This window comes from Schistocerca cancellata, chromosome 5 (genome assembly GCF_023864275.1).
Source record: "Schistocerca cancellata isolate TAMUIC-IGC-003103 chromosome 5, iqSchCanc2.1, whole genome shotgun sequence".
Taxonomy (NCBI): domain Eukaryota; kingdom Metazoa; phylum Arthropoda; class Insecta; order Orthoptera; family Acrididae; genus Schistocerca; species Schistocerca cancellata.
The window spans coordinates 372156030-372171748 of NC_064630.1; the positions used below are offsets into that span (position 1 = coordinate 372156030).

The window sequence follows — 15719 nt, forward strand, 5'->3', positions numbered from 1 at the left end:
TGGCATCTTAAGAGTCCCTTGACATAGCCTCCCAACAAATCCATCACACATTGCCAACACTGTGGAAGATGTCGAATACCCATGGCCTCACCACTAGTGAATTATCAGATCCCACACATCACTGCTGTGGCAATGTCTTCACATGTTCAAAACTGTGTTTCATGCAGTGGCTCTTTCAGTTTTGGTAAGATATCAAAATCGCTAGTTGATAAGTCTGACGAATATGTTGGATGCTCCAGAACTTCGTATACCCTTCACAGGAGCGAATTCGGCACACTCACTACCTTATGGGCTCTTGTGTTGTTCTGAAGCATTAATGCATCATGTAGCCTCTCAGGATGTTTCTCCCAAGTAGCCCATCATACAGTAGGTGTCATTGCAAGAAAGTGCGACAGTAGTACAGCTCGTTAACAGTTTGTCCATGTGGAATGAAATGGCACAAAATCATCCTCTCCTGTTATAGGATATGGTGACCATTAACTTGATAGGAGAGGCATTGCGACGAAATTTCTGACTGTGTGGTGAATGTACATGATGCCATTTTATGGACTGGTGCTTCAGTTCTGGCTCCTAGGCACTGGCCACCCAGAATTCATCTATGGTAATGTTGCTTGCAGGCATATTGCCTCCCTTCTCCTTGTAATGCACTAGATGCAAATAAGTTTTGTAACATGTACACTTTTCCACTTCGAGCATGAGGCACCCATTTTGCAACAACTTTATGCACGTGTAGCGCATCGCTTAAAATCCTGTAGATTGTTGTCTTCTCAGTGCCAGTATGGCGCAGTAATTCCTGCAGCATCCATCTTCCATTGTTCTGCAATCATGGAGCGATCTAGTTAGGAGCACAGTCTGTACCCACAGTAACAGGACAGGCCACCCGGATCGGTGCATGTCGGCTATTGCAGCTCTGCCATATGTGAATGCATCTACCCCGGTACGGTAGAGCAGCATTTCCTACCATTTCCACAAGTTGCTCATGGCATTGTCATGCATTACTTCCACGGTAAACTGAAATCTTTACGTAAGTGCACTGTTCAAATTGAATAACATAAATCATGGATGGCTGCTCAACTCACACTGTGGTCTTTCTTCATGCTTCATTCTCCTGGAAAGGACTGCCATCTGGTGTCACGTCACGTACTGTGGATACTTAGGGAGGTTCCTGATGCCACGGAATGTGCGTGGTTTGCAATGTACTATTCTGTACTGTTGCAATTGACAGTAAAACACGTTTTCTTCGACAAACTCATTTTTGTCTTTTTTCTCATGCTATATCTTTATGGCACTGCGTGTGTTCATTCATCTCTCTACATGTGATGTTTACATATGAACTAACTTCCAATTGCATATTTCAGAATTTTTTAACTCATTAGGATTTTCAAGACAAAAAATGGCTGCCACGACTTTTACAATGATGCTTGTATATAAACAGTTCTGATTTTATGGAAATAAGTGAATTGTTGCATTGGTTCGCAGCTTTTTATGTAACTTATCTACAGTCTCTTCTACATTTGTTTGAATTTGAGGTGTCCTCTTCACTCATCACCATGCCTTGTTATCACCATCTTTTCATTCTTCCGTCACACTATTTGTTTTTTTTTTTTTTTTCTTTCTTTTTTTTAATTCTTGGTATTTCCCAATGTCTACAACCCCTCTACAGTAAGACTCCTTATTTATTTGTTTGTAACTCTTTATTTAATTAGGTTTGTATCTGACTGAGTCACTGCCTCTCACATAATAACTAACTGAGATTTACACTTAACAAGGTCACTGCCTTTCACTTAAAATAATTATTATGACAATATTTCTAGTCTCAACCTTTGTTTCACATCAAGTCCATTTTCCTTTATTGTTAGTATGTTTTACTTATGAATTATTTATTGAATATGATATAACCTTTCTTCTTACCCAGTCTTTAGGGTTTTAAATAAGGTCTGTGTTGTTCTGAAATCTGGAGACTGGTTAATTTTTATGCCATTCACTGTCATGATCATTTGAATTGTTGAGTGCATTCAGCATTTTTTGCCTGATGTGCTCAGTCTGAATTTTTCACCTTCAGTAATTGTGTATGAGCAGTATCCTTCTACATAACAGAAAGTAATATTCAGTATGTAAATCTGCATTTCTACAGCAAACCGAATAAGGACACCATGGCTGAATACGTCAGAAGAGTTGTGTTCTTAAAGGGCATAGCAGAAACCAATAAACTGGTAAGAATATTTTTCAATTTAAACTCTGCATGTTACTTTTCCAAATGGTAGTAGCTGTTATATTCTCCTTGAGAGATGGGGTGGTTTAAGACTGAAGAGAAAAATCAGTATTGTACAATTTTTGAAAGTGTTATTTCATTTGTTTAGCATTGTATCATTTTGCGTAGTTGTATTCAGAAATTTATAAATTATCATGTTTCTTGATGTACAGCTGCTGTAAACAGAATTGCTTCAGTTAAAACAGCTTATTTAGAAGAAAATACAACACTGTAGCTTAGTCCTATCACAAATTTCTTTCTATATATTTAACACATGCTCAATAGTTACATCAATGCATTACAAACAGTTGGGTTAAAAATGACTTAGTAATAGCAGAAGTAGAAATCAATTGACACTCACTGGGTGAGGATCCATGTATAAAGTGGGTATCCAGATGGATAATTAACTAAGGTGGCACCCGCACATTAGCTAAAAAGCTTAGTTCTACCTAGTCCTCTGGGTCAATGCAGCTAATGTGAAAGACAATACAAGAGAAGGAAAGTTGCTACTCACCATATAGCGGAGATGCTGAGCTGTGATAGGCACAATAAAAAGATTCACACAATCATAGCTTTCAGCTATTAAGGCCTTTGTCAGCAGTACACACACGCGCACGCACACACACACTCACGCAGTCGCAATTTGCACACACATCTGCAGTCTCAGAGAGCTGAAACTACACTGCGAGCAGCAGCACCAGCACATGATGGGAGTGGCGGACAGTGAAGTGTTGCAGTTTAGAGAAGGTGTGGAGGGGGAGGGGGTAAGTAGCGGAAAAGGAGAGAAATAAAAATAAAAGAAATTAAAAGACTGGGTGTGGTGGTGAAATGATGGCTGTGTAGTGCTGGAATGGGAACAGGGAGGGGACTGGATGGATGAGGAGAGTGGCTAACGAAGGTGGGAATGTAGAATGTATTGCAGGGAAAGTTCCCACCTGCGCAATTCAGAAAAGCTGGTGTTGGTGGGAAGGATCCATATGGCACAGGCTGTGAAGCAGTCATTGAGATGAGGGGTATCATGTTTGGCAGCTTGTTCAGCTACAGGGTGGTCCACTTGTTTTTTGGCCACAGTTATAATGTCAGTGGCCGTTCATGCAGACAGACAGCTTGTTGGTTGTCATGCTTACATAGAATGCAGTACAGTGGTTGCAGCTTAGCTTGTAGATCACATGACTGGTTTCACAGGTAGCCCTGCCTTTGATGTGATATGTAATGTTAGTGACCGGACTGGAGTAGGTGGTGGTAGGAGGATGTATGGGACAGATATTGCATCTAGGTCTATTGCAGGGGTATGAGCCTTGAGGTAAGGGATTGGGAACAGTGATTGTGTAAAGATGGACGGGTATATTGTGTAGGTTCGGTGGATGGCGGAATATCACGGTAGGAGGGGTGGGAAGGATAGTGGGTAGGACATTTCTCATTTCAGGGCACGACGAGAGGTAGTCAAAACCCTGGCAGAGAATGTAATTCAGTTGCTCCAGTTCCGGATGGTACTGAGTTATAAGGGGAATGCTCCTCTGTGGCCGGACTGTGGGAGGTGGTGGGAGACTGGGAAGATAAGGCACGGGAGATTTGTTTTTGTACAAGGATGGGAGGATAATTACAGTCAGTGAAGGCTTCAGTGAGACCCTCGGTATATATTTTACAGGAATATGCAGTAAGAATATTTTGTATTGTTAATAACCAAATATCTCACAGAAGCCTTGTCAGAGAGATAGGGTTCTTACACCTATGTGCTAATATAAGCATTTCCTAATAGTATTGTAGTTAATAGAAAGAGTGAATTTGCTGTAAACTGTGGAATTCGCAGCTTAAAGTCTAGAAGTAACAGTTATTCACAAATATACTATGTATCATTTTATATTCTGCTGCAAAAATCTTGTAGCAGATTTCCAGTGGACATCAGGCAGGGCACTGAAAAACTCAAATATTCAAAAACGAAGTCAAAGAATACTTCACTAGCTATGCCTACAGTTTATCAGAATATTTGGACTTAGGGATATATATTTCACTTAGATGAAATGTTTGTATTTAACAAATTTTGGTTTGTTATTTTGAGAGGAGTAGTAGTGGCCTTCTCCCCCCCCCCCCCCCCCCCCCCCTCCCCTCTCTCGAAAGTAGCTGTTTATCTCCTTTTTATATTCGCCCACTTGTTGCCAAGGTTGTTTTGACTACACTGCAGAGGTTCCACTGAAAAGCGCTTACACATCCTCCATACAATCCCAATCTCTCCCCACGCAAATCCCATAGTTTTGGGCACCCTGATGAAAGACATTCGTCACTGTCGATTTGCTTCAGACTAAGATCTGCACGGATGGCTACAATCATGGTTCCGTAAACAACCACAAACATTTTATCACTGTCTTGTCTCACATTGGATAAATGTATTAACAGTTATGGCAATTACTTTTGAAATAATAAACAGTTTATTTATTTTTAGGGTTCCATGTGTTAAATCTTAAAAATGTAACCATTATAGGATCAGTTTGTTGCTTGTCTGTTTGTCTGAATGTTGAAAACCATTTTTCTCAGTAAGGGGTAGACGCATCAAGTTCAAATTTGTGGCACACACTGAAATCTACAGTCGCTGGACGGCGCACAAAATTGAAGCTTCTGAGTCTATTCAGTCAAAAGATATGGGCATTTATGTCAGACATTTTGATAGTCAAAAACTCATTAATCAAAAACTATAGGCTACTTCCTGTTGACTTACAGTCATGAAATTTGGCAAGAAGCAAAGTTCACAGTACAACCAAAAGAAAAATCTGAACATTGTTAATGTGTAATTACGCATATCATACAGAAAAAGAAAGAAAAGGTCATTTGTTGTCCGACTGTCTGTCCATCCATCTGTTAAGACCCCTTTATCTCAGGAACAAGAAGTTGAAATGAAGGTCTACTGCCTCATGGTGGTGTAAGAAAGTGCAGATTCTAAGTCAATGCTATTAAAAAATACGGCTAGTTATGTCACATGTTTTGATACTTGCAAACTCATCAAAACCTGTAGAGTACTTCCAGCTAATCCAGAGTCATGAAATTTGGCAGAAAGCAAGATTTCACAGTACAAGTGAAGGGGGAAAAAATCCAAAAATTGTTGATTATAATTCTTTTGTCATTTGTTATCCAACTTCAAATGTGTAACTAAAACATTCTCACAACTACTCACCTAACGCAAAAATTGTTGAGATTCTCGATTCCTGGGAAAGATGAACTGTCTATATACATAATTAAATTTGTAAGGAACTCTCAGAGCGCGAGTCATACATCCCCCCCTTCCCCACTCCGGGGAAAAAAAAAAAAAAAAAATCTGTCTCATTTTCATTTGACTGCCTCCTGGGTCCTAGCGTAGTTATGTCACTTCAAAGGTCAGAGGAAAGCAAGTGCATACCACCTCCAATAAAGGCACCATACAGTTCAAACTAAATATTGGACAGAGAACAGCTTTAATGTTTCAGTGTGGATAAAACCAGGATTTTCTTTCTTGGATGCTGACTGTTACTGATGCAAGCAGGTACTTCTTATGTATGATTTTCATTCCCATTGAATAGTAGGGAGTACACTATTTCTTTTGCATATATTCCTTGTCTTAATCTTGTCAAATAGTAAACAAGTGAAGCAGATTCTTCCACCACATTAATTGCTCTGTCTTCAGACAGTAAAATACAATCATCTGATCCTATTTATTTCCCCCATTAACTAAACTAAACACCACTCGTGGATTAGACCTGTTCCAATCAGACAACTGCTGCCTACAAGGCTGTGTGAGGAGCAATCTATGATTAAGGGACACGTGATCAGCATGCCAGCAACCCTAGCAGCTATTATTCTCAGTAAAAAAAATCATGGTGATGTTTCTGCTTCTTTATTCAAGCAGATTCTCATTTGTCCTTACAAAGCTGAGTGCACCCTTTTCCAGACCTCCTTACTTCAGAAATATCTGAGGTGGCACTTGGAACAGAACCTGGGTCCATCTGCCATCTGCACTAAAGACAGCGACGCTAACCATTCACCTATGGAGGAAGTTCTGTTTGCTTCCATTATATGCCAAAGCAGAGAGAGCGTGTGTGCCTCCATTTCAACAATAGAAGATGTGGGTGGCTTCGTACAAAACTCATTTGACCTTTAGAAATTATTTTACTGGTAGGCTATTATTAGTTCAGAAAGCAGATAAGCTGCCAATGTTTTAAGTGTGTACATTTGGTGGCCTACTATTAGTGCATTCATTTTCTTTTACTGTTCAACACATCTCTGTCGACAGTCAATGGATATTTGTTTGTGACGAAAGACTGAAAGCAAAGTGAAAATCTCTGCACTTCTCAGGTTGCTGTCTTCTTCACAACAGCAATGTCGCAACTGCAAATATAATTTGACGGCTTACCATACATTAGGGTATTTCCCACAAATAATCAGTTCGAGCAAGTGATATTACAGCAGTCCGTGTATATTCTGTAATCTTTGTTAAAACAGTGTTGGGTGGCCCCTTCAATAGCAGATTTCCTTCTTTCTCAGCATACCTCCTGTCTTCTATACATGTTTAGTCAAACCATTTGACAGAAACTGCTTATGTCACACTTGTCTGCCTCTCTCTTCATGTTGACATGGGTCTGTATTGGCTCTTAAAAATAACAAATGTCTCCATCAAATGACCGTAAATTCCATACAGGAAGGAGGGGGGGGGGGGGGGGGGCAGAGAGAGAGAGAGAGAGCGCGCTGAGTTTTAAAAGTAAATTAAGATTAGGAGTTTATTTGTCTCTGTTTTGAACATGCTAATTTAAACACTGTAAGGTGCTTTGATCAATGATAAATATTTGGCTGCTTCATAAGAGATGTAAACTGTTAATGAGAAAAGCATGTAAGCATTTCCATTTCTGCCATGATGCACTTTTTCCAGAGACTGTTGTCTTGGGACTTCACTTGGGGATAGACCTCAATTGTCATAATGCACTTTCCCCAGACACTCTTTTCTTGCAACTCTGCTTGGGGCAAGAAACAGTCAGATAGAATGACAGAACAGTCAAGTGATACTTCACACTAGGAGTCCCACAACAACTTTTCTGTTTTGAGTACCTTAAAGTGTAATAGGAATGAAGTAACAATTAAAATGATATAACTCATTGGTCATCACCTACCCCTTTCCCACACACAAACAAAACCAAATTATAATACATTTTACTACAAACTTTGTTTTATAACACTTCAAGTGTATGACATGATGTAAATGAACAACTGAATTTTTCTCTTCAAATCTGGATATTTATCCACATGTAAATGTAGTTCAGTATTTCCACCTCAATTGCCTACCTCCCTACCCCCTTCCACAAGCTAAAATCAACTAGTTCTTATTTCAGGTTATCAAATATATGCAGCTAATTACAATTATATTTAATACGCACTTTTCCTCCAACCCTTCTACTGTTATCTTAATTCAAAGCGAGTCATTTGTTTCAAGAGTTTTTGTAGCTGCATTGGTTTCTTGTTGTGCCTTAAGGACTAAAGAATTTCTGTTTTTCATAAAAATGAATAATTATTGCTGAACTTCTTGCCAGTCCATGGATGAACTTTTTCCCAAAAACATGAGTTTTAACGTTAATACCAGTAGAGTAGCGCATAAACATTAAAGTCTCTGACGCTATGGTTTTGACTTTATGTGCTAGGAGTGATGCTGTCGTGTCGAGATGACATGAGAGCTTATGAACTTATAGGTGGCAGACGCCTCCCTAGTCCTGAAGCAGTATAAGTCAGTAAAAATCGGATGGCTTTGGCTGATAGCTGTTCATTTTTGGCTGCAGCCTACATTACCTGCCTGGCGGTGCTGTGCGAAGTAGCCATTGTTGTCTGCTGTTTACTTTCCTTGCCATAAGGGCATGAAATTGCTGCAGTTAAGAAGTTTATTAAATTTGTCAATATGTACGATGATTTCAGTTTTGTTTGTGAACAACATTAATTGCAGTTTATGGTGCCAGCACTGGAGGGGTCAGGCATGGCTTGTTTTCCACTCAGGTGATCACCCCATGTCAGTCTCTGTGGGTGCAAGCTTGTTTCCTCTGCTCCATGCTCCTCCATTCTGAAATCTGTCAACTTACTGTTCACACACTATATGAGGTGTTATCAAAAAGATGTCTTAAAGAATCTGTCTTCATTCGTCAGCATCAACTTGGTTCCCCATAAAGTAATCCCCTCAGACATAATACACTTGTGCTATCACCTTTTCCAATCTTAGAAGCACTTCTGGAACCCACTGTTCATTACTGTGTTCAACTCATTCAGCAATTCGGTTTTATCTCATCACTGGTGACAAAATGACACACTTTCATGCTTCTCTTCAGCCTCGGGAATAGAAAGAAGTTGCAGGGGACCATGTCTGGTGAGTACGTTGGCTAGCACAACGTAATGGTTTTGTTTTTTGCCAAAAGATCTCACAAACAAGCCTTGAGGTGTGGGCAGGAGCATTATCGTTATGTAGTTTCCTTGAGTGGTTTTGCCACAATTCTGATCATTTTCTTCGGACTGGTTCACGCAAACTGCAGATAACTTCCAGGTAGTATTCCTTATTGAGCATATGATCATAAGACAGGGACTCGTGATGTGCACTGTTCCATTGTAATCAAAGAAAACAGTAAGAGAAACCTTCACATTTGAGCGAACATTCCAAATGTTTTTCTGTCTTGGCTCTTAAGACAGTTTCCATTGGGATGATGTGCTCTTGTGTCAGTGTCATACCCTTGTACCCATGTTCTGTCCTGTTATCACATTCTTTGGAAGTTCTGGATTGTTATTGACTTCATTCAACAATTTCTGAGTAGTGTCTATACAATGCAGTTTTTGGTCGATTTCACCAATTTTGGAACAAACTTTGTTGTCACACGTTTAATACCAAAAATATCTGACAGAATTGCTTGGCAGAGACAAAGGATATGCCGGCATCATGAACAACCTCTCTGATGGTGATTTGGTGATTTTCTAGAACCGTTTTCTTTACTTCTTCCACATTGTCCTTGATGTGCTTGGGTGTCCACATTGATCGCTTGTTCACAATCCTCTTTGAAACATTTACACTACTTATAAATTCCTGTCTTACTCATAGTAGATTCCCCAAAGTCACACTCAACTTTTCAAAAGTGGTGCTGCACTTTATTCCATTTTTCAAGCAAAATTTAATGCAAATTCTTTGACTCATCTTTCTCAAAAGCAAAAATTTGCCACACACTTGAAAACACGTATAACCTTTACGACTGTCAACAATAAAATAAATATTCAAAACAGCTGAAAATGCTGACACACATCAGGAACATGTGTACCAACAAGATAAAAAACTAGATGTATAAAGCCCGCAAAATTAAAAAATTCCTGTTACTTTTTGATCACACCTCGTAAATATGTGAATCGGGCCCACATGTCACCAAAAGCCACCAGAACCTGTTCGAGAGCCTCATAAAGCACAGCTAGTTCCATTATAAGCAACCCCTTTGTGAGGTATTACAGCAACCGTTCAAATTTAGATCTCTCACGAGTTGATCGAGAACCATCATGAGTCAGTTTTTCAAATAGGTGGACAAGAGAACAGTTACTTTCAAGAAGAGTTAGGACAGCATTAAATGTTGTATCAACCAAACATATCTGGAAAACACAGCCTAGTTTTAATAGGTGAGAGGATAATTCTTGTGAAACACTCTATAGTAGTCTGATTTTTGGGACTTTGAGAAAACACAGAATATAAGGAATCTAAGAAAGTCTGTACATGGTACACATCTGCCACATCGTAACATCATGCGCAGCTATTTCCATTTTGAGATTCATCCAGTGCACAACAATTAAGCCCTTATGAAGATGATTACACAGTAGAACAGCTATATCTTTGTAAGCTGCAAGCATTGTTAATGCACCATCTGCTACAATAAGTAGAAGATGGTTTAGTACATTGTATTTAATGTTATGCTCTTCAAGAGCTACTAACAGTGTACTGAAAATACCTTCACCTACTCTATTCAACATCAAAAAAATTATTCAAAGGACAGATGTTTATATACTACTAATCAGGTTTTATTGGAATATTTTCTACAAAAATTTGTACCCAATTCTATAAGGAAGTGAGCAAGATTCTTCCTCATTTCTTCTCCTACCAGCTTAAGAATATGTCAACATGCATGTTCAGAATGAAGCACATCGGCAGCTAATAAGCCATTAAACTATTGTAGTTAGATTATTACGGGATATGATTTGAATGATAATTTCCATTTAGCTATTGCATATGCAGATCTGATCTACAAAGTAATTATGATTATTTTTTCTTGACGGTTCTTTCCCCACATTTCACTTCCACTCATATACTGTTGTATACTTTGCTTGTCTTTGCTACATGTGACTTTACACATTCCATATGTGATTTGCACTTTGCGTGATCATCGTTCAGTTTTTTGGCATTTTTATCAGAAACGTCAACTATAAATGTGTTATCAATTGCACAAATTTCATGCTTTCCACCTTAAGTTCACAAACTTCTGAACACATTGTACATGTAACTGAGATTTTGTCATATACAGACAGCTATAATTTAGTCTTTGTAAAAGTGATAATGCAACACAATTTCCCATTATAATTTCAAACCCCTTGTTACTGTCATTCCTACCTTCTCACAGTTCTCAGTCCCTGAAGATTCACTATCTCTTTCTTTGTTAGCAGCATCATTACCATTTTGCTTTTTAGATTCCACCATCTATTTTAACTCTTTTAGCACCACTGTTGGTATTGTGATTGCCAATGTTAAATGGCAAATGGCTTACACAATTATGAGGGCAGCAAACACACAGCCACCACACCACTTGACAATGACCAAGGAATGCTTTAGCAAAAGCTTGCGGATGTATAAGCCTTAGAAGATTTTATCCAATTTCTGATAATCTTGTAAGTATCTAAAATTGTCTTGTCTTTTTTTTTAGAATAATCCCGTGGAAAAAGTTGTCGCTGCACAGTTACTCCCACATGGCACAGCAACAGCATCAGAAACAATAATTAAAGAAATACATCAAAAGACTACCTCTAAATATAATAAAGAATTGCGAGAACAGCTTTTACAAACAGAAAAAGGTAAGACCTTCCACTTACACATTGTTTATATGGAGATAAAACTTATAATTTTGTGTCTTTATGAAGAGAAAATAATGTGCAGGAACAGATAGTGACATCAGACAGAGAAAGCCAAAAACATCTGGAAAAGATTTGGACGATTTGTTAAAATTACATCATTCAATGCAGGAGAAAATTGCCGAAGACATGATCAGCTTGGCTCGAAATTTGAAACAACAATCCCAGGTTGCCAGTAGCATTATTAACAAGGATAATGAGGTTAATGTTAATTCATTAAAATATTGTATGGCATGAGAAACTACAGAGTATCATTGTAATAAAACATGTCATTTTTTTCTATTTTTATAATTCACAGGTATTAAGCAAATCATCTACACAAACAGATAAAAATATAACTAGATTGAAAGCTGAATCTGAAAGACTACAAGAATATAGTCGAAGAGCTTGGAAATGCTGGCTTTGGCTCATGGTAGCAGTGGCAGTGATGATATTCTTTGGTAAGTATTCTATGTATAAATGTTTTTCACATCAGGTCATCTTTAGTGACGAATTGACATTTCTGCTAAGTGGAAATGTGAACGCATGTAATATGCACATTTGGGGATCAGCAGAGAGCATAGTGGTTGTTTTAAAGGTATGCACTACACCCTTTTGAAACAAAAATTTAAAAATAGGTATGTAGTCAGTTTCTTCATGCAAGTCATTTTATTATTCTAAAAGCTTGAATGCAGAAGTGGACACCATAAATTGCATACAATAAATGCAAGAATACAGGATGTTTCAAAATGCATGCACAGGTTACTTATTACAATTAACTTTCAATTCTAAATAATACATCAAATGAAAGAGTATCTCAAACAGTTTGGTTTGTGTACCTCTGCACAAAGGGAAGAATATGGAACAACCAAGAGTGATTGAAAACCACGATGAATAGGTCAGTAGCCCCATAGCCCCAAGAAATCTGTTCAGAAGGTTTGTCATGAATTAGCAGTTCCACTGATGTCTGTGTAGAGTCTTTTTAACAAGATGCTTACAGCATCATCCTTATCATTTGCAGTTGTTACAAGCTCTAAACCCTACAGATTATGGTTTACATACCAGCTCTGCAAGCAAAATGTTGATGCACTATGATTGAGATTTTCCTGGATCAGGTCATCTTTAGTGACGAATTGACATTTCTGCTAAGTGGAAATGTGAACGCATGTAATATGCACATTTGGGGATCAGCAGATCCCCACAAGGTGGTACAGCTGCAACAAGACTTTCCTAAATTGAATGTTTTTTTGTACCATATCCTGGCAGAAGGTTTATGGGATTTTCTTTTTCAGTGAAGCAACTCTAACTGGTGTTTCTTATCTTAATGCGCTAGAACGATGGTTCTTTTCTCAGTTGGAAATAGCTGATCCACAGAACTTTATTTTACAACAAGATGATGTGCCATATTGGCATAACTCAGTAAGTGATTAGTTAAATGATGTTGTACCAAACTACTGGATGGCCACAAGGGACTGGGCGACAGAGGTCATTAAGCATGTCCTTTGTGTTCACACTTGATCTGCAACTTTTTACCGTTTGGGATTCATAAAGGATCATGTGTATGTACCTTCACTACCAGCTGATCTACCCAACTTTAGAAATAACATTGTTGTAACAATTACTCCAGACATACTTATCAAGATTTGGGAAGAACTTGCCTATTGACACAAAGTGTGATGAACGCTGCTCAAATTGATACTTGTAAGAAAAACTACTCATTCATTTGATGTATTATTTACAACTGTAAGGTAATGTAATAAATGCTATGAAGCCTTAAAACCCATATATTCATTTTGAAACACCGTGCCACAGGGTGTTTTCCTGATGTGGGAGAAGCAGATCATCAAAAGGCATTGTACATATTGTCAAGCATCACGACCCCGGGAGTCAACCGAGTGTCTCCACCCTGAATGGTTACCAACTTGTCTTAGAGCCTACTGATGAGGTAGACTATCTTCCCGATTTGGTGTACCCAGCTGCTCACTACTCTCCCCCTCAGCCTCATTCCCCCGATATTTCCTTCCATGATTATTTTCTCTATATTTTCCCCATCTCTTCTCACAATATGGCCAATGAAGTGGGAATTTTTTGGTTGATTTGAGAAGAAAGGGCCTTGTGATATTGAGTTGTTCAATAATTGATGCATTAGTTATTTATCTGGTCCATTTTATGCGCGGCATCCTGCACCGGTGCCGAAGCTCAAATGCATTAGTATGCCCCTTGTCTCTGGCCTTAAGGGTCCATGTTTTACAACCGCAATAGGAGATGGAAAACATGAGTGCTTCAACAAGCCCAGTCTTCATAGTGTTTGTCATTTCTCTTCTCTGTCAGAGCTTTGTAAGCTGCTTCTTAGGCACTCACTCTAACATCATTCATCTTCTTATCTTTACAACTACCCCTGTCACAGATTGTTAATCTAGGATAGATGAAAAAATATGTGCCTTCCAAATCCTTTAATCAGCATGTTATGCTTGGTAAATTATCGTGAGTTTGGACTTGCTAAGACTGACCTCTAATTCATAAGATAAGCTAATTGTCTTAGTAGCTCAACAAGTTCATCTTCGCTGCTGGCTAAAAGCACAGAGCCATCAGCAAATTCAAGGTTGTTAAAAGTTCTTCCATCAATTGACATACCTTAAGCCCAGCCAGCAAGAGTTCCCCGATTATAAATGTTGTGCAGTTAGGGAAACGAGACAACTGTGTCTGATACCTGTTGATGTTGGTAAATTGAACAAATCAGATGTGCTACCACTTGTTTTCACAGCTACGAGGTGATTATTATATAGAGTTCTAACAAGTGCTGCCACATGCGGCGAGACACTGAACACTGCAAGCATGTGACACAACTTTTCCCTGACAAAACAGTCAAAGGCTTTCCTATTGTCAAGAAAGCAGATGAAGAGGGGAATACAGAACTGCCATGATTTCTGAATTGTCTGATGTTGGAAATCTGTTCCCAAGTCCTTTTTTCTTAGCAGAACCTGCTTTCTCTATGGATATGTGAGACTGAATGTATGACTTCACACATTTGTTCAAGATGTAGAGCAAAATTTTGCTTGCATGGGATATGTGGATATGAGAGCAGTAGATGGACCCTTTCATGTGCAGGGGGATGAAGAAAGACTTCAACTAGTATTCTGGCTACTTCCCAGTTTCCCTGTTCTTTTGCCCTGTGAATGCAACAAATCAAATCAACACCTTCCTGCCCCATTTCTTTGACCATCTCCCCAGGTATACTGTCTAGAGCAGGAGATTTATAACTCTTCAGATGTTGAATTGCATTCTTTATTTTGTTGTGTAAGATTGTAGGTTCCAATGAAGTTGCCCAAGTGCTTGATTGTCTATGCTCTTGTTAATTCCAGAATACAACTTTTCACAGTACTGTTTCCATCTTGCAACAATGTCTTCCTCGTCTCTGACAGGACTGCCATTCTCGCCATTTACAGCCCTTGTACAAGGATTAAATTCATGAGTGATGCTATTGAGTTTCTTGAAAAGATCATAGACACTGTTAATGAAATGTGGTCTCTCTCTCTCTTTCTTTGCACAGGTTCTTATATCTGTCTTGATCTTAGGTTGTATGGAACACAATGTTCTTCAGACTGCTTCTTTCAATTAACTGTAATGCAGTCTGTGATATCCAAGGATGTTTTGTATTTTGTTATCATTCTGATGTTGGAAGTGACCTAAGGAGAAAAATATTTTAAGGTATTATTTAGACAATCTGTAGAAAGCTGCATCAGTTGTTCAAATTTCCTTCGCCACTTTCAGTCCTGCTGTGGTGCCATTTGCATAAGATCATGGGCATCAATGTTTCAGGAATTGCTTTTATTAGTCACTGATGTTTCATAGACAAGTTTTTTTTTTAATTGTTGTTTTTGGATTACAATCGATACACATTTTACCAGCACCTGTGATGGCAGAGGGCTAACAACTCTTTCTCCACTCTTCTCTATTCCTCCACAACTCTTCTCCCTTAATAAGAACTCAAGTATCAGGTGGTCACCCCTGTTTTCTTCTTCCATTTCGTACCTAGTCCATTATGCATGTTGGAGACCTTCCTACTTGCATCCTTTTGAGATGCTCATATTGTTGTAATTGTTTCTGGTGAATAAAACCAATGACTTTATGTGGTTTACCTTTATGTGACCCCATATAAAGAAACAATTAAAATACTTGCAGACATCATGTACAAAGGAAAGTTGACCTCCATCATTGAGTGTGTGAAATTAGCCATTCCCTTTCCTATTCTGCTCACTTATGGAAACATGGCATTATTGCTCTGTAGTGTTGTAATCTTATCTAGTCATGGTTTCTGCACAAGACATACAATTGAGACAATGGAATG

The 15719-nt window shown here is 38.6% G+C and overlaps 2 protein-coding genes across 5 annotated transcripts in view; one reads left to right on the top strand and one right to left on the bottom strand.

Moving 5' to 3' along the window:
* Positions 1–15719, top strand: part of LOC126187392 (vesicle transport protein USE1) — a 152550-nt gene that overhangs the window by 131321 nt on the left and 5510 nt on the right. For all 3 annotated transcript variants that reach the window (XM_049928446.1, XM_049928447.1, XM_049928445.1), the window contains exons 4-7: positions 2135–2213; positions 11188–11335; positions 11418–11593; positions 11691–11832. In XM_049928446.1, the coding sequence (XP_049784403.1) occupies positions 2135–2213; positions 11188–11335; positions 11418–11593; positions 11691–11832 (545 nt within the window). The remainder of the gene's footprint in view (positions 1–2134; positions 2214–11187; positions 11336–11417; positions 11594–11690; positions 11833–15719) is intronic.
* Positions 1–15719, bottom strand: part of LOC126187394 (osteoclast-stimulating factor 1-like) — a 112864-nt gene that overhangs the window by 12404 nt on the left and 84741 nt on the right. The window lies entirely within an intron of this gene.